Here is a 16,433-nt window from a genome sequence, read left to right as displayed (position 1 = left end):
GAGTGATGTTGCGACACGATTTTCGTATGAACCCCGACCATTACCAATGCATAAATTGGAGAGAAATTAACGGGACACTTCAAATATCTCCCTCCCTCCCTCCCATTTCTCTCCCTCTCTCTCACCCTCAATCACATTCACAACCATATTTCACGATCGTCATAAGCTCACAAACGACATTTTCAAAAAAGCACGCTGTGAGAAGACCTCGAGAAATACGAAAATATGAGGGAAATTCTTCACATTCAGGGAGGGCAGTGCGGCAACCAAATTGGGTCAAAGTTCTGGGAAGTGATCTGCGACGAGCACGGCGTCGATCCCACTGGGAGATACAAGGGAGATGGATCCTCCGACAATCAGTTGGAGCGCATCAATGTGTATTTCAACGAGGCGTCCGGTGGGAGGTACGTCCCACGCGCCGTGCTCATGGATCTGGAGCCTGGAACCATGGATGCTATCAGATCCGGCCCCTACGGCCAGATCTTCCGACCCGATAATTTCGTGTTTGGGCAGTCGGGTGCGGGGAATAACTGGGCGAAAGGGCATTATACGGAGGGCGCGGAGCTGATTGATGCAGTGCTCGATGTTGTTAGGAAAGAGGCAGAAAATTGTGATTGCTTGCAAGGTTTGAATGACTTCTCTAGGTTGTTTTTGTTGTATAACTGATATGTATTCTTGTGCAGACATGTATATTATGTGCATGTTTGAGAATGCAATTTTTCGTGCTTCTAGATTGAAATGGTATTTCATCATCTTCTTTTTATGTGATCTTATTTTACAAATGGATTGATGATCCTTCGTTTTTAGCTTTTAACCCTAGACTGTAATTGTGCTATACACTGATATCCAAGTTGACAAGTTCTATGGCACTATGATCACAACATTAGATGTAAATATGCATGTTTTCTGTTAATCATGCTGCATTCTTTATTTACACCTCGTTTATATTGTATATTTGTAGTTGTAGTCCTTCCAATTTTACTGATGCTTGGCATTTCTATATCTGTTTCACATGGCCAGGATTCCAGGTGTGTCACTCGCTTGGAGGAGGAACAGGTTCTGGCATGGGTACCCTCTTGATTTCAAAGATCAGAGAGGAATATCCAGACAGAATGATGCTCACCTTCTCTGTTTTCCCTTCACCAAAAGTCTCCGACACTGTAGTAGAACCCTATAATGCTACACTTTCAGTACATCAATTGGTGGAGAATGCTGATGAATGCATGGTCCTTGACAACGAAGCACTGTATGACATCTGTTTTAGGACTTTGAAGCTCACCACACCTAGCTGTGAGTACCTGACATTTTTATATCAAGATATTGAGAATTAGCTTGACGATTTTGCTGTAAGCCAATGCCTGGTCTTCTTTTTCATTTTGTTTTCAGTTGGTGACTTGAACCATTTGATCTCTGCAACTATGAGTGGAGTAACGTGTTGTCTAAGATTCCCTGGCCAGCTCAATTCTGACCTCAGGAAGCTGGCAGTGAACTTGATACCTTTCCCCCGTCTTCATTTCTTCATGGTGGGTTTTGCCCCTCTCACCTCTCGCGGGTCGCAGCATTACATCTCACTCTCTGTCCCAGAGCTAACTCAACAAATGTGGGACGCAAAGAACATGATGTGTGCTGCTGACCCTCGCCATGGACGCTATCTAACAGCCTCTGCCATGTTCCGGGGGAAAATGAGCACCAAAGAAGTGGATGAACAGATGCTTAATGTACAGAACAAGAACTCTTCGTACTTTGTTGAGTGGATCCCGAACAATGTGAAGTCTAGCGTGTGTGACATTCCACCCACAGGCCTAAAGATGTCATCCACTTTCGTGGGGAATTCGACATCTATTCAGGAAATGTTCAGGAGAGTGAGCGAACAGTTCACAGCCATGTTCAGGCGCAAGGCCTTCTTGCACTGGTACACTGGGGAAGGCATGGATGAAATGGAATTCACAGAAGCTGAGAGCAACATGAATGATCTGGTAGCAGAGTATCAGCAATATCAGGATGCGACCGCAGACGAGGAAGAAGAGTATGAGGAGGGCATTGAAGAGCAATACGAAGGCTAAAGAAAATTATAAGGGGTCTTGGTATCACTACTTCTATCTCTTCTATCAAATAATATGCCTAAACTTTACTAGCTCAGGCTCATATTTTCAGTATGTTTCGTGCAATGTATATCAGTATTACTGGTATTGTTTTTGAATGCATTCATTCGCTTACTAATTGTATAATAATAACTGTACCTTCAGCGTCTATTCACAATGCATTAAAGCCTAGTGATTTCTTTTAAACCATTGGGCTTCTTCGGGTAAAACATCTTTTCCTCGGATTGTTTAGATCTTACAGACTAAAGTTTGGTATGTCAAAGTTGAGAACCTCAACACAAACAATCTGAGTGGATCTGCCATCAGGACGCACTGACCATAGTCTCAATGCAGCAAAGGTTTTGAGGAGTGGGCTTCTTGCTTATGCATCATATCATGTTGGATAGTTTAGGCACACTCAATACATGCGCAATAAATACGAAACCATAACTGAAAGAGAAAAATATCAATTAAAATCCCTATACTTTCTAAATTGAATCTTTAGAACAAAAAATGGAATAAAAGTAAAAATATTGTAATCATGACAAGACTTTAAATGAATTACCAAATAAACATAAATAGATCATTTTAGTAAAATAATACAGAAACACACCAAGTGAAAAATACAGGCAAACATGGGGCATGCATACAACAAGTTTTGCTATTAATTAAACTCAAAGCAACAAAAAAGGAAGAAAATAGTGGAGAAGGATGAAGAAGCATCAGAGTCATGGAAGTATGAGCAAAGATCAGGAAGCAGAAGCTTCTCATCGTTCTATGGTCATTTTCGTCATTTGCATCATTCATCCAACAAAATAAGAAATTAAAACAATATAAAACAGAAACGAACTTCAAGTTGCAGTATTCTAATACTGGGAAGAAAAGAATATAAAAGGAGATAGTGATAAGAGATAGAAACAGAGGTAGAGGTAGGGATTACAATAGTATTTGACCTGTGAGAGGCTGTTCCCTCACTCCCTCCACTTTATATAATAGCCGTTAAAACAAAACCCTAACACAATTGGGCGGCTTCCGCTGCTGGGCTATCTTCTTCACCACCAGCCCAATGTTGACTTGGCCATCTCTCTTCATATTTACCTTTTCATTTTTTACAAAAATATGGAATGCATATTTAAGATTCGATTCCCATAATAAAAAATATAATGTCTAGTACATTTAATGTTAATAGGGGCTGTTTCACTAATTTTATAGATGTAAACATAGCAGTCTCATAGTATGAACGTGTTGGATCTTAATTTGATAAAAAGGGTTAATAGCATACATTCTTATTGAGTTTTGTTTTTTGCTCCTCAATCATTTTTTTTTTTTTAGACCACTTTGCTTCCCCTCCTTTTTGGAGAATAAAATTCCGACTGTATGAAGACACGAGCTTTTGGTGAACTTAGGATGGGGTAAAATTGTAATTTCAGGCCCCAAATTAAAAAAAAAAAAAACCAAGAAAAATCAAAAGAGTTGTGGGCGGCAGCTATAGGTGGAGGGGGAAGGTGGTAGACTCTGATGTTGGGGAGCAAAGGGATTGGTGGCGACTCTAGGTGACGACGGTCTATGGGAGCAAAGGGGTCGGTGGCGACTGTGGGTGGGTGGAGCTTGTCTTGGGGGGCAAAGGAAGTGGACAAAGGTGGTTGTGCAGCGGCTGAGGGTAGCTGCAATGGCGAATTAAGGTGTTCCAGTGGTGAGTGTGGTTGGCAATTGTGGATGGAGAAGATGACATTAAATTTCTTTTCTTTTTTTTCTTTGATTTTTTTCATTGAAATTAGGGTGTGAAACTACAATTTTTATCCTGCCCTAAGTTCATTTAGAACGTATGCCTTCACGTCCCTGAAATATTCCCATTTTATTTTCTGAAAAAAAAAAAAAGAGCAAAATGCTTCAAAGATTAAAAGTTGGACTGTCGAGTATTAAAAAAAAATGATTGAAGGCAAAGCGCAAAACTCCCCATATTAATGGGATTGTTTGCTATTAACTCAAATAAATAAATAAATTTGTTGACATACATTATTTCAAGTGCTTATAATAATTTTTTGGTTGGTTAGTATTTCACAAAGATTCTATAAACTTTAACATTTCCATAGGAGTTTGGATTGATGATCACCCCCTATGTTTCATATGTAAATCAATTGGGAGAAAAAAAGAAAAAATTGTTCCAAATTCCTATAAGTACACACTATGCCAGCTCAAATTTCCACCTAATTAAAATATTCACTTATATATATTAACTTAATTTTCATCAATTCAATTCTCATTCCACATTGAGTAGGACTAATTTATACAAAAAAAAAAATCATCTTAAAATATAGCTTACTCATCATCGAACCAGCAAGTTATTTGGTTTCATTTATATTTCACCAAAAATATCACACTAAGTTGCACTATAAATAATGGGATGTGAGTAAAAGGTAACAAGATATGGGAAAAGTAAAAGCTCAACAATATATAAGCCCCAAAGAAAAGATTGATTAGTTTGTCCTCCTCCTAATTTACACTCTCAGAGAGTTAAAAAAAGAAAAAGTTACGACGAGCATAAGCAACACCCGCCCCACCCCCATTATCCCACATGCTATATAACAAGTTGTTACTATGAAATAGAACGCCTTTTTAGCAGAAAACGAGGGTCTCATTGTTATCTACTTGCTGGCAATTTTATACCACAAGCACTCCTCATGTTCTTGATCTTGATTATTCCTCTCCTCTTCCTCCTCGCTTCAGCAAATCTGGCTCGTTTATCAGCAATGACTCTGCCCGCATCTAACGGCTGTGATGGGTCCACGCCAAGAGCCTCTTCAGCTGGAATGTTGAGATCGATCCCAAGTGGGCCCACATGGTTGACCGATCCAAACCCACTATTGGATGAGTAGAATTGGGTTGCGATTGGGCCAAATAATGGATACTGATGAAAATTCTGCCCCATTGGATCTTGAATGTACGGCTGTTGATGAGGCACCATATCCACCCGATAATGCTGGGTTAATTCCACCCCCGGATTCATCCCTCCGCCCGTTTCCATCTGCTTCTCCTCTTCCTTTCTTGGGCAACTGGTATTTAGCACCTGTTCCAATATCCAAAAGGTAACCAAATAACCCACGATTCTTACCAAGAAAATGAAGAATTTTTTACCATATGAGTTAAAAACATAGGTTGTAAAACAACTTGTTATTGGATTCATACCTCTTTTTTGATTGCTTTCAACTCAGAGTTGTAAGCCTTCAACTTGTTGTAATACTTCTTTACGTTTTCTATCTCCTGCTTTTTATTGCAACAGGGCAAAAGGGTAAGGAGAATTTCAAGTTGGACAGAACAGTTTTGTGAGAACAGATAAGGATAATGTGGGAGGAAATCAAGAAAGGACAATTCTGTTAAATTATGGAATTTACAAACTCACCCCTCTAAGCAGGTCTTTGCGCTGTGTTAATCCTTCTATCATATCTATGTACTCCTGTTTTGACTGCAGAGAAGAAAAATTACAGCAAAAGAGGGGTAAATTTTTACAGTTAAAAACAGGGGAATATCAAAAGGGTAAAGTTGAGGAATGGGAAGAAACTGAAAGGCAAAACTAACTTGCAAGAGCTGCAAGACATTCACAAAGCAGTAAAAATTAAAAAAGATGGGGTTTCTTTTTTAATTCAAGTGGTAAGTTAAAAAAAAGTTTGTCAAATTAAAAGTAAACAGAGTAGGAAGAAAACACAGACCCTTTTCTTGGAAGTTTTCTTGGAGGAGTGCTTGGACTTTTCATCAGATTCACTGGGCGAGAAAGAGAGTGGCGTGTCGGGGCTGGCGGTGGTGCGGGTGGCGGCTGTGGCGTCGGGCTTCTCCTCCAAACTCACCTCCTCGGCTTTGATGTGTGCTTCAATTCCGTTGTCGGTCCTCTGTACCGGCGGCGGAAGCAATGAGGGTGTAGGAGGTAATGACGGAGCAGCATCCAAGCAAGATCTTCGGCGCCTGCAACCCCAGTTGAAATTGGACAAGGATTCAGATAAGGAGATGAGATTTCTGAGATCGAGTAGGATTTGAGAGACAATGATTTCATCCTCCGTAGCAGAAGCTAACAGAGAGCTCTCTTTACTGCTGCTTGTAGTTGTGCTCTGTTTCATTGTTTCTTCCTTTTCTTCTTCTCTCTCTCTCCTCCACTTTTCTTCCTCTCCTCTTTCCAAGTAAAAGAACACTCTGAAATTCTTTTCTTTGTTTTGTGATAAGGAGAATGGTAATGGGGGCTCTGAAGAGAGAGAGAGAGGAGTGGATTTAGAGAGAGAAGGAGAGTCAGAGTGGAGGGGTTATTTTTCTCTCTTTTTTTTGGATGTATTTTTTCCTTAACAAGGGAAATCCACGGGAGAGAGGGGAGTGGCTGGTGCCACGTGTCGGAGGAATAGAGATGGAGGGTCTCCTAGGGTTTATGCCATATATGGTGTGGTCTTCCTGTGGGTTGCTACTTTTGTTAGTTTTTGGGGCATGGCGCCTCTTAACTCGTCTCTCATCATATCTAATACCCAAATAACACACTCACACAAAAAAAATTATAATAAGTACTTATTAGTTTTCAAACAAGATTTGCTGCAATCTTGTTTTAATGATTTGAAATATATGAAATCCAGCTTTCATAATTTAATATTTATTTGTTTAATAGTACGAGTGCAATTTAAAAATATATAATTTTAATTTAACGAATCACGATAGGTGTATCAGATAATACTACAACTTTGTCTTTCGTGTATTCTTTTCTTTGATTGTATGAAAATTGAAGGTTCAATTATAAAGTAAATGTTCATATAACTACAAATCACAATTTTTTTTTACTCAAATCAAGTTTGATCAAATTAAACCAATTATATACACTTAATTAGTCACTTTACGTGTATTGTACGTCAATTATAATACAGGGTAAGGGTACTATAATTGTTATATAATTGATTCGAGTCTAGCCAAACCCAATCCGAGTTAGAATTTACTCTATTTTTTTTAATTATACACCAATAATTTTTTAATATATTACACTTTTCATATAATTATTTTACGTCCCATCAAACAAGATTTGGATTAGAATTTTCCACCCACAAAACAATAATGGGAATGAGAGGGAACATGGTAACAGATGTTGGACTCCCACTCTCTAACTGACATCCATGAAAATGGGCTTGCTTCATTCTTAAATTTGAACTTTGCATGGGAAGTGGTTTGATATGGATGTGTGTGTTTTAAGGTGGGTGGATGCAATAGAATGAAATACAAAATTGCAACCTTCATATATTTGTACAACGATTGGGAAATTCACCAAAGATAACAGAAAAGGAAAATGAAAAAACAAAAAAGATAAAAGATCATCTACAAAAGATCTTTGGGGAGATTATAGTCCTCTACAAAACATTTCAGCTCTACACTAGTTCATTTGGTTGTTAGACAATTAAAGTTTCAGTACAGCAGACCTGAGAAGATGGGAAAGATGGCAAACTAGCAACTGTGTTAGGAACGTATCTACGATGCTCTCTGTTTCTTTGATCTTTTTGGATCCAGAACAAAGTCATCATCTTCAGAAGATCCAGCGTCGCTCTTTCGTTTCTTCGACTGATTGGTGGCTAGTTTGGAGTCTGGTGTCTTCTTTTTCTGCGTAGAAACCGGAGAAGTTGCTGATTTCTTTTCAATGGTAATGGATCCAGCCTTCTTCTTGACATTAACAACAGTTTTCATTGGTGAACTGAGCTTTTGCTGCTGTGCCTTCTTCTGTTTTCTGTCGAAAATTTTCTTTGCCTCCTCTGTTGGGAGCAAACCGGACTCCATCATCCTGCACGGATGTTAGAAAATGAGGAAAATGTTTAAAGGAAACTGATGGAAAGTGGGAAGTAACAATAGTAAGATGTTTGATTGCAGAAGAAAATTTCTTTTTCTTTTAGGCAGATATATGCTATCTGCAAGAATCAAGTACTACAAAAGAGCAGCTAGCAGTTTATCACATAACCAAATGATTCGATGGCTGTCCAGCATCCCTTCCAGGTCCACTGTAGCGTTCACTTCACGGGAGTTGTAAAACAAGAACATAAAAGAGTAAGCTAAGGATGCCGGTTTGGCAATGATTTAGATAACAATTAGAAAGAAGAATATGTCTATACGCCCTTACAGAAACTTTTATGTTCTCGGACTAAATACTTAATCATATTATATTTAAACATTGAACTCGATCACAATATCAGTGAAATTTCAGCTGACATTACTCCAACCTTCAACCCATATTCAATTGTACAAGGGTTTCTTAGTGCAATCGCTGTCATAGATCTATGAAATAACTTATTTTAGCACATAGGGATCTACAAGCCCTCAAGTTACTGAACTCCTAGGACCAGGTCCTACATTACTAGAACTGGAGAGGATGAATTCAACGTTTTCTTCACAAACTAAGTCTTATTATGGACAATCCACATGATGAAATAAGTAATCACAAACAGCAACAAGAGGTATACAGGTGAATGAGAAAAAGGTGAAAATATCACCATGGGCATCCACAAGAAATCAAGTGGAAACATATGCATGATGCTATCAGGCATTAGTCTAGATCAAACATAAAAGTGAACACAATGAGAAGGATACTCTTGACACCACAGGTATCCAAGTAGCATCAGTTTTCAGATTCTAAGTTTAATAACTGACCCATCCCCAAGAGAGTGAACGAAGTAGCTAATCGACATACCACGATTCCCATATAGATGTAGAATCAAAAGATAAGTACACACGGCTGGAACTATCATCATGTAGCACAAAGAAAGGGGAAAACTACCTAGTTTGAACTAATTGTGAACACATTCATTTGAGACAGAGAACACAATTGTTCCATCTCTTTTTAACCACAGAAAGATGAATACCAACACAAATTAAACATTGGCAAAGCATTGGCAAGTTACACCCATAACAATTTCTTGTTTACATCTACCGTGGCCTCAAGCAACTAGCAAAACAAACGGATCGTTAGAGCACAGAAAACAAAGTGATGTGAGCTATTGGAATAAACAGGCTCACCATATTGCTGCCATCTCACTAGCTGGCACTTGCTTGTACAGGGTCTCGTAGAAAATCCTCAACGGGTCCCTCTGAAAAACCGAAACCAATTCAAAACACATTGATGAATTTGTAATTAAAACCTCAACAGGCATTCAAACATAAGAAGAAACACGACATACTTCCTCAGGAGGGTCCCTCTTTTGACCTGGCAAATCAAACACTTTTCTTTCTCTTTTTTTGACATCCTTACTCTCACCGGCTTTTCCTCCTCTCTTCTTCATTTGCTCGGCCACTTCTTCTTTCTTCTTCTTCTTCTTCTTATTCTGCCCCTTCAGCAAAGCCCACCAAGAATTGAACAAGAGACTTCAGGAAAATACAAAACAGACCCAAAAATTAAAAAAAAAAGGTTGTCTTTACCTTATTATCAGACTTTCTGGAGGCCTTCTTAGAGGTGGGTTCTTCAAAATCTTCATCAGCTTCCTCTTCCTTCACCTTGCTCACTTCCTTCTTGACTCTGGTCTGCGACTTTGCGGCGGCATTGTTGTTGCTGGGTGATTTCTTGACGTGCTTCGCAAAAGAGGAGGCGATGCTCTCCTCGTCGTCGTCGTCTTCAATTTCCTCTTTCTTCACCGGTGGTTTCGGGTCTTCTTGAGGCATTTTCCAGGGTTGTGTCTTCTGGTTGCTTTCCGAACGACGATATACGTACGATTTTACAATTCTTGTGCTGCGCTCAGCTCAAAATATTTGGGCCTAAGAGTCCGCTTCTACGTTGAAATTTATCCGCTTCCTTTCGTTCAAAACTCACAATGGGCCTTAGTGATATGACTCTTAATGGGCCCAATACCAATCGATTAGTGTCCATCTGTTATAATTTCAGCACGCCTTGGGCCGTATTTAGTAGGTTGAACGGGGGAGGTCAAATTTTGTATAAATAGAAGAATTGGATGGGAATTTTTTGTTGCAAATCGTATTGTATCTCCTATTTTATTTGATGTATGTATGTCATGTCTACAATTATATACTTTATTTTAATTTTTTGTAAAAATAACAAGTGTATGATAAATAAAATAAACTTTATAATGAAAAATTCAATCGGGGAGAATCAGACTGGGTATGGTTGCTCACTTTGTCATGTGAGTGAAAAATAATAGAAAGTAATAATTTATATTGAATAAAAAATTGGGCACATGAAAGGAAAAAAAGTAGTGGAATATTCAACTTTATGATTCACCATCCTATTCCTATCCTTATCGTACATATGCTGTACAAAAACAGGCAATCGCTCTTAAGTTTGTTAACAAAAAATTAATTGCCTTAGCTTTTATATAATTTCCATGGGACGATGTTGTCAGAACCACCTCCTCACATTGCATGCCGTCCATGTGTCCCGGAGCACATGACCAACACAAGAACTCCACCTAACCCCATTTCTTGGGAAATTCCGAGTGAAAAGAAAACGAGAAGAGAAATTTATCCATTGCCTTTATCTTCTCAAGTAGATCTTTTTGCTACTAAATAAGGGTATCTTGATAATTTCTAGTGGAATTAATTAGATGAATTATCAAGCACATTATATATGATAAATATTTTGTTATTCTTGTATTTTTATTTTCTTTTTCTTGCGTTGGTTCGTAAGAAGAATAATACAAAAAAGTAAACCCCAACTTTAGTATCAATCCTCTTGAGCATCAACGTCTGCATAAGCCAAGATTGGAAGTCGGTTCTTCCTTCTTTAAAATCGAACCTTGTTCTCTTACATTTACAGTATTGTCCCACGTTCCACATCCATATTCATCACATCAACAGAATTCCGGGGGATTGGATAATTGATCGAAACATGGTTTGGTTTGTAAGAGCCAGAAGGGGTATAAGCTGGCAAGACCAAACCCTAGCTTCTATATCTGCTCCGCCGTCCCCATTGATGGTGTTTCTCGGGCTGTTGATTATGTTGGTGTACTTTGCGACTCATTCAGGGTACAAGGAGAGGGTGGAGAGGAGGAGGACGGGGTTCAGGTTTGGTCTCCTGCTCCTGCCGGTGGTGGTGATTCTGGGGGTGAACATGGTGATGCTCCGCCGCAGGATGTTGAGGTACAGCTTCGGAGTGCCAAAGCCAGTGGTCGAAGCGACGGAAAAGGAGGGGAGCTCGGCGGCGGCGTTGTTGCTCGTCGTGGTGGTGCTGATTGTCATGGTTCATTACCAGTCCTCGTTTCAGTCTTCTTGGTTTAGATTCTTCTAATTTTTCTTTTCTTTTTTGTAATTGTTTTAGGTTTAATTTTCATGAGTATAATAAACAACTTTGTAATAGATTAAATTGGAAGAATTGGAACCATGCTGGTGATTGGTTAACAAGCCAATCCTGATACTATGTATCTATATAATTTATCTCGAGATGACTTGTTAATTAGCATTAAACTCCGCATAATTTCGAATTCATCCATCTAAATAATTTTATTAATGCAGCTCCAAAATTTGTAATTTTAACCAATACTTGTTTGTTTGTTTGTGTTTGAATGATTTACAATTTTGACCTGCAATAAGTCAGTAATAAATCAATCGAAGGTAAATATCAATTTTTATTCAGGTTTTTATTAATATCAGCAAATTCAGTGAATTTTGATTAACGGAGATTTATTTGTTAGACGAAAACAAATATCAGGGTACTAGATGTAATTTTTTAAACAGAGGGGAGTATAATTATCTCAAATAGATAATAGATATACTCAATCAAAAATTATTTTAATTTTATAAATATGCATTGATGTATAATAAAGATGATCATACTCAAAATTATGAATTTAAAAAAAAATCAAATTCCCAATAATTTAACAAAAGTCTCCCAAATATTGGTTTATGTGAATTAATTAATTAATAAGGTGGGCTACTAAGTATTAAGAGGATTGGGGCTTAGAGTTACACAACAGTTGGATTTCATTTTCACCCTATTCAGATCCTTAATGAGTAAAAAAACCATAAAATTCAGATCCTACTCTATCTCATACAATTCCCATTGAAATTTTACACGTACCATATCCAAATATACACACACACACACACAAAAAAGAAAAAATCTGAGCTCCTTTCGGCCGTATATATAAGTGAGAAAATTAAGCATCAACATCATAAGAAAAAATTGAATCATGGGAAAAAGTAAACTAACATTATATATGTAGTATATGTTTTCCAAATATAATCCATAAATCTTATTTCATCGTGCCCTTCTCTCTAGCTACGTATACCCTATGCTAATAATTTATTGAAAACTTAAAGGATCAATTGCAATCTTTAAATTAATCTTGGTAGAATTTGCTAAATTCAGAGTTAATTACATCATTAATTAACCCCAATTTTTCAGGATAGTTTCGGGTGGTTAGTAAGTCATTTTAATTCAACCAATCGGGCACCAGCCTGGATTTCGTGCTATATATATTGGGAAAATTTTAGTTCGGATCTGATTCGATCAAATCTAAATTAATTATATGGTAAATGCAATACACTTACAGTGTGATTGATGTATATTTTAGGAAAAGTGCCTAATTATATAACACACTTGTTTTATAATTAGTTTGATTCGATTGAACTTGATTTGAGATATAATTCTATTGCCCGTCTCTTGATATATGAGGAAATTAAACTTTATGGGTCCTTCCGCTTTTTTATTACATGGGGTGGTTTGAAATCTACACTTTTCGGAGAGGTGATGCCAACTCAATAAATGTTGATGATCTATGCGTCGTTCTCTAGAACCGCGGTATTTGATAATAATTAATAATGATAATGGAACTAATTCATCTTCCTGTCTTTACTTAACTATTAAGACATTGCAGAACTAAATAGAAATGGATGCAATAGTATATGTATATATAGAATCAAATTATTGTGGGAATAATTAATAATATAAAGAAGAAACTTTATTAAAAAAAATAAAGTATTGAAGTTATATATATGTGGTTATATCATAATTTTCATCCAAAATGTAAACTATGTCGAAAAGATTTAAATGATATTGAGAGCACATTGATAAACATACCATGCAAGATCCGAACATCTTAATTTGGTCGAGAATAGTTTCTTGGGTACTTAAATCTAAATTAATATAGCATTTAAAAGCTTTAAGTCTAACGTAATACAAACTATTTAGTTTAAGGGCTAAAATATTTTGTTTTACCTAAATCATATATGGGACAGCTTTTCGGTTTTTAAGGTAAGGTTACATTTGAATTGATGAATTTAGATTTGTAGGAAAATTTTAAAATTTTAATAGAATTGGTGGTAATTTATTCTTAAAAATTTCCAAACAAATGGTAAGTGAATTTGCCTTGGAAACAGCTGGCCATTCCTGGTCCCCGATTCCATCATTCCAACTATTGATCCCTCCATTATTGCACTTTAGGAGGACAAATAGGAACTCTACAAATCAAGGAAAATTGTGTTTTTCAATTCCAGACGTTTCTCATCTTCTTCACACAATAAATACCACCCCTTTTTGCTCTCATTTCCTCGCACACAAATTGCATTGATAGCTCGCTAGCCAGCCATGGCAATAATCTCCAAGTCCTCCTTGCTTGCTTGCCTCATCACACTTGTCCTTTTTATTTCCGCGATTCAAGCACATGAAGCGCTATCTATGAATCAGGTTTGTGTGTTTCATCAGCTTCACAGACGTGCGTGTCTTGTCTTTTTATTTTACTTTATTTTTTTCAGATTTCGAAACATTGGTATATTGAATTTGTTTCTGAATTTGAATGTAACTATATGTAACTGTTTTTAAATATGTTTCCAAGCAAATTTATAACTCAATATATATGTTGAAAAAGATTGTTTTTAAATGAATTGGTTCAGGTGATCAACGTGGATGGAACAACTCATGAAAGCTCTCTCCTTGGTACAACAAATATAGGTACGTAAATATTGATGAGGAACAAGAGTATACAATTAAGACCATGCACTTGCATTATTTTATATTGAAGGCGAACTCAATTACAACCCTTGATTGATTTATGAATTTATATATATATCCCAAGATCCAAATTGATGTTAGTATTATAGTGCAGATTGTGGAAAGGAATGTAGTAGAAGGTGCCAGTTAGCGTCGAGGCAAAAGATATGCAAGAGGGCGTGTGGGACGTGCTGCGCTAGGTGCCACTGCGTACCGCCGGGCACTTCCGGCCACAAGGACGTCTGCCCCTGCTACGCCGCTCTCACAACTCACGGTGGCCGCAAAAAGTGCCCTTGAACTTGAAACTACATTTACTGCATTAATTAATATGGCTATATATTCTTCCTTAATTACGGCTCCACGTTCATGTGTTTATTTGTATATGGGTTAATTGGTCTGGTATTCAAGTGTCAAGTATATACAGACATATATGGAATGTTACAGGGTGAGAATAAGAGGAAAGGGAAAAAGTTTATCTATGGACCATACTTTGCTTGGATTTATGAATAATATTAAATAATCCCCTTTTTATTAATTACTCATCCGTCCCTTTATAGTATTTGGATCTTTTATTATAAATCAATGTTGCATCTCGTATTATTATTTATACCAACATGTACTATTATATACATAATGTGTATGTATATATATATTATACTATTAAAAATATAATATTAATATGTAATAATAAATCCGAACATGACCTCAACATAATCCTGTAGATATTCCAATATAAAAAAATAGCAAAAATTCAAAACAGAAAAAAGAGTAGAAAAGGTGTGATGAGAAATGCCGAAAAACGCATTCCAAGAGGGACGCCTGTGTTGTGTTTGTGCATGGGAAATTTAATTAGCAACATGGATCTGTAGGGATTGGTATTGAAATGGTAAAACGTGGAGGCTTAACGAGTTGGGCGCATGGCTGATGGTGGTGGCCTGCCTCACCTTTTTCCTTCAATCCATTATCATACTCATCATCACCCTTTTATTTACAACACAATCCCTCTCACATATTTTGTCTTATCTATCTCTACCACTGCTCTCCAGCTATTTTCATTCTAAAAATATACATATGCTCCCATAAACTATATATATTAATTACAATGCGATAAGCATTATATATACCTGGAATTTCCAACATAAATTAATCTTTTTTTGGAGGATTTGAAAAAATTATTCCAAGACAAATTATTTGAAATACCTTTTTTTTAATCGTTAATTGAAACAATTTGAATTAGTCAGTATTAATACTTTCATTCCCCTCTTTCTCTCTTCTTTGAAATTTACATTTATTTTTTTTTTCACCAACTTACAAAGCTTTTAATTATTTTGCCCATACCCATTAATTTTTTATACTGTATATATTAGATTACGTAGAAAATAAAATGAATAGACTATAATTTCTCATATATTATCTGATATATATATATAAATATACGTAGTAGATCGTCTTCACCCATCACATTCGACCTAGTTAGCTACGCTATTCGGAAATCTAGACTTTGAGCAATGCCCATCTCCAAGCACCTAATTACTTCACTTTATATTTCCCTTCTCCTTATGCATCTCCTTGTTGAAGCTAAGGATGAAGAGGTACGTATACAGTACTTCAATTTTTTGTATTTCATCTGATCAAAATACCCTAATTAACCCCCGCTTTGAATGTCTTATTTAATTCAAATTCTCTTTAAATTATACGTACAGATGAGCACTAATGTTGATCGTGCAGGCGGAAGTTCATACGTCCCCAGAATGAGTATTCATCTTTATCTCTTTTATCTCTTTTACACGTGTGTGTGTGTGTGTAGACTAAACTGAATTTTGTGGAAATGAAATAGACTGCGCGGCGGCATGCGAGGCGAGGTGCCGGTTGGCGTCGAGGCAAAACCTGTGCAAGAGGGCGTGTGGAACTTGCTGCGCCCGCTGCAACTGCGTGCCCCCTGGAACCTCCGGCAACCACCATCTTTGCCCCTGCTATGAGGCCATGACTACTCACGGCGGCAGGCGCAAATGTCCCTAAAAACTACGTACTAGAAACGGCTTATTCCATCTATGTCGACGTCTGTGGGTTTCATTTTGTGTGATATATTGAACAGCTGCTGTTATGTTTTTTGTCAATTACACTTGTGTGTGTGTATTGTTATGTAATGTACAAATTAATTATATAATATATGTAGTTATTTCTACTTTGGGCAAAATGAATAATGCAATTTACAGAATTTTTGAATCAATTTTAGCAAAATATAATTATATATGTTTTGTATTAACTGGGCTAAACTCACCTAGAATCATAACTAGCTTTTATGACCATAGAGTTGGACAACATAATTTGCAGCTTAGAGTGAGAGAGTTGACGTCCTATTCATCTAATTGGGCTTCTAGCCCATAAATAGTTGGGCTTCAATCTACTACTTGAAT

At 37.0% G+C, this 16,433-nt stretch overlaps 5 protein-coding genes and 1 long non-coding RNA gene across 7 annotated transcripts; 4 read left to right on the top strand and 2 right to left on the bottom strand.

Moving 5' to 3' along the window:
- The first annotated feature begins 68 nt into the window (after positions 1–68).
- Positions 69–2,288, top strand: LOC105159347 (tubulin beta-1 chain). Its single transcript, XM_011076385.3, has 3 exons — positions 69–625; positions 1,021–1,290; positions 1,387–2,288. The coding sequence occupies exons 1-3, from the start codon at positions 226–228 to the stop codon at positions 2,061–2,063; spliced, it is 1,347 nt and encodes a 448-aa protein (XP_011074687.1). The 5' UTR covers positions 69–225; the 3' UTR covers positions 2,064–2,288.
- Positions 2,289–4,511: 2,223 nt separating this feature from the next.
- Positions 4,512–6,190, bottom strand: LOC105159346 (uncharacterized). The gene is made up of 4 exons (XM_011076384.3): positions 5,789–6,190; positions 5,482–5,544; positions 5,268–5,342; positions 4,512–5,148 (listed from the first exon to the last, which is right to left on the bottom strand). Exons 1-4 carry the CDS (start codon positions 6,188–6,190, stop codon positions 4,723–4,725), a joined length of 966 nt encoding a protein of 321 aa, XP_011074686.1. The 3' UTR covers positions 4,512–4,722.
- On the top strand, positions 5,028–5,652 carry LOC148788880 (uncharacterized). The gene is made up of 2 exons (XR_016064589.1): positions 5,028–5,167; positions 5,362–5,652. It is a non-coding gene; the product is annotated as an uncharacterized LOC148788880 (long non-coding RNA).
- Positions 6,191–7,312: 1,122 nt separating the features above from the next.
- LOC105159345 (uncharacterized) lies at positions 7,313–9,817 on the bottom strand. 2 transcript variants are annotated; one of them, XM_011076382.3, is made up of 4 exons: positions 9,498–9,817; positions 9,260–9,409; positions 9,099–9,169; positions 7,313–7,872 (listed from the first exon to the last, which is right to left on the bottom strand). In XM_011076382.3, exons 1-4 carry the CDS (start codon positions 9,735–9,737, stop codon positions 7,566–7,568), a joined length of 768 nt encoding a protein of 255 aa, XP_011074684.1. In that variant the 5' UTR covers positions 9,738–9,817; the 3' UTR covers positions 7,313–7,565. The 2 variants fall into 2 exon arrangements, with proteins under 2 accessions (XP_011074684.1, XP_011074685.1); XM_011076383.3 differs by having other exon boundaries at positions 9,260–9,403; positions 9,498–9,816.
- Positions 9,818–10,602: 785 nt separating this feature from the next.
- On the top strand, positions 10,603–11,468 carry LOC148788879 (uncharacterized). The gene has a single exon (XM_088878470.1). It carries the CDS (start codon positions 10,918–10,920, stop codon positions 11,314–11,316), a length of 399 nt encoding a protein of 132 aa, XP_088734596.1. The 5' UTR covers positions 10,603–10,917; the 3' UTR covers positions 11,317–11,468.
- A 2,086-nt stretch (positions 11,469–13,554) lies between these two features.
- On the top strand, positions 13,555–16,201 carry LOC105159343 (cypmaclein). Its single transcript, XM_011076380.3, has 5 exons — positions 13,555–13,713; positions 13,920–13,977; positions 14,132–15,608; positions 15,720–15,771; positions 15,854–16,201. Exons 1-3 carry the CDS (start codon positions 13,615–13,617, stop codon positions 14,311–14,313), a joined length of 339 nt encoding a protein of 112 aa, XP_011074682.2. The 5' UTR covers positions 13,555–13,614; the 3' UTR covers positions 14,314–15,608; positions 15,720–15,771; positions 15,854–16,201.
- Positions 16,202–16,433: the final 232 nt, after the last annotated feature.

The sequence above is a fragment of the Sesamum indicum genome, linkage group LG3 (genome assembly GCF_026168435.1).
Source record: "Sesamum indicum cultivar Baizhima isolate 11 linkage group LG3, ASM2616843v1, whole genome shotgun sequence".
Lineage (NCBI taxonomy): Eukaryota > Viridiplantae > Streptophyta > Magnoliopsida > Lamiales > Pedaliaceae > Sesamum > Sesamum indicum.
The sequence above is the reverse complement of the archived record's forward strand: the minus strand, read 5'-3'. Positions and strand labels throughout refer to the sequence as shown.

Bases quoted from the DNA above. Each gene is read 5' to 3' on its own strand.
- LOC105159345 (XM_011076382.3), bottom strand. From the start codon at position 9,737: ATGCCTCAAGAAGACCCGAAACCACCGGTGAAGAAAGAGGAAATTGAA. The intron at 9,410-9,497 runs GTAAAGACAACC...GCTTTGCTGAAG, and splicing joins CCAGAAAGTCTGATAATAAG to GGGCAGAATAAGAAGAAGAA. The intron at 7,873-9,098 runs GTGAGCCTGTTT...ACATCCGTGCAG, and splicing joins AGTGAGATGGCAGCAATATG to GATGATGGAGTCCGGTTTGC.
- LOC105159343 (XM_011076380.3), top strand. From the start codon at position 13,615: ATGGCAATAATCTCCAAGTCCTCCTTGCTTGCTTGCCTCATCACACTT. The intron at 13,714-13,919 runs GTTTGTGTGTTT...GAATTGGTTCAG, and splicing joins AAGCGCTATCTATGAATCAG to GTGATCAACGTGGATGGAAC. The intron at 13,978-14,131 runs GTACGTAAATAT...ATTATAGTGCAG, and splicing joins CCTTGGTACAACAAATATAG to ATTGTGGAAAGGAATGTAGT.
- LOC148788879 (XM_088878470.1), top strand. From the start codon at position 10,918: ATGGTTTGGTTTGTAAGAGCCAGAAGGGGTATAAGCTGGCAAGACCAA.
- LOC105159346 (XM_011076384.3), bottom strand. From the start codon at position 6,190: ATGAAACAGAGCACAACTACAAGCAGCAGTAAAGAGAGCTCTCTGTTA. The intron at 5,545-5,788 runs GTCTGTGTTTTC...TCTTCTCTGCAG, and splicing joins AGAAAACTTCCAAGAAAAGG to TCAAAACAGGAGTACATAGA. The intron at 5,343-5,481 runs GTGAGTTTGTAA...AATAAAAAGCAG, and splicing joins GCAAAGACCTGCTTAGAGGG to GAGATAGAAAACGTAAAGAA.
- LOC105159347 (XM_011076385.3), top strand. From the start codon at position 226: ATGAGGGAAATTCTTCACATTCAGGGAGGGCAGTGCGGCAACCAAATT. The intron at 626-1,020 runs GTTTGAATGACT...TCACATGGCCAG, and splicing joins AAATTGTGATTGCTTGCAAG to GATTCCAGGTGTGTCACTCG. The intron at 1,291-1,386 runs GTGAGTACCTGA...TTTTGTTTTCAG, and splicing joins GAAGCTCACCACACCTAGCT to TTGGTGACTTGAACCATTTG.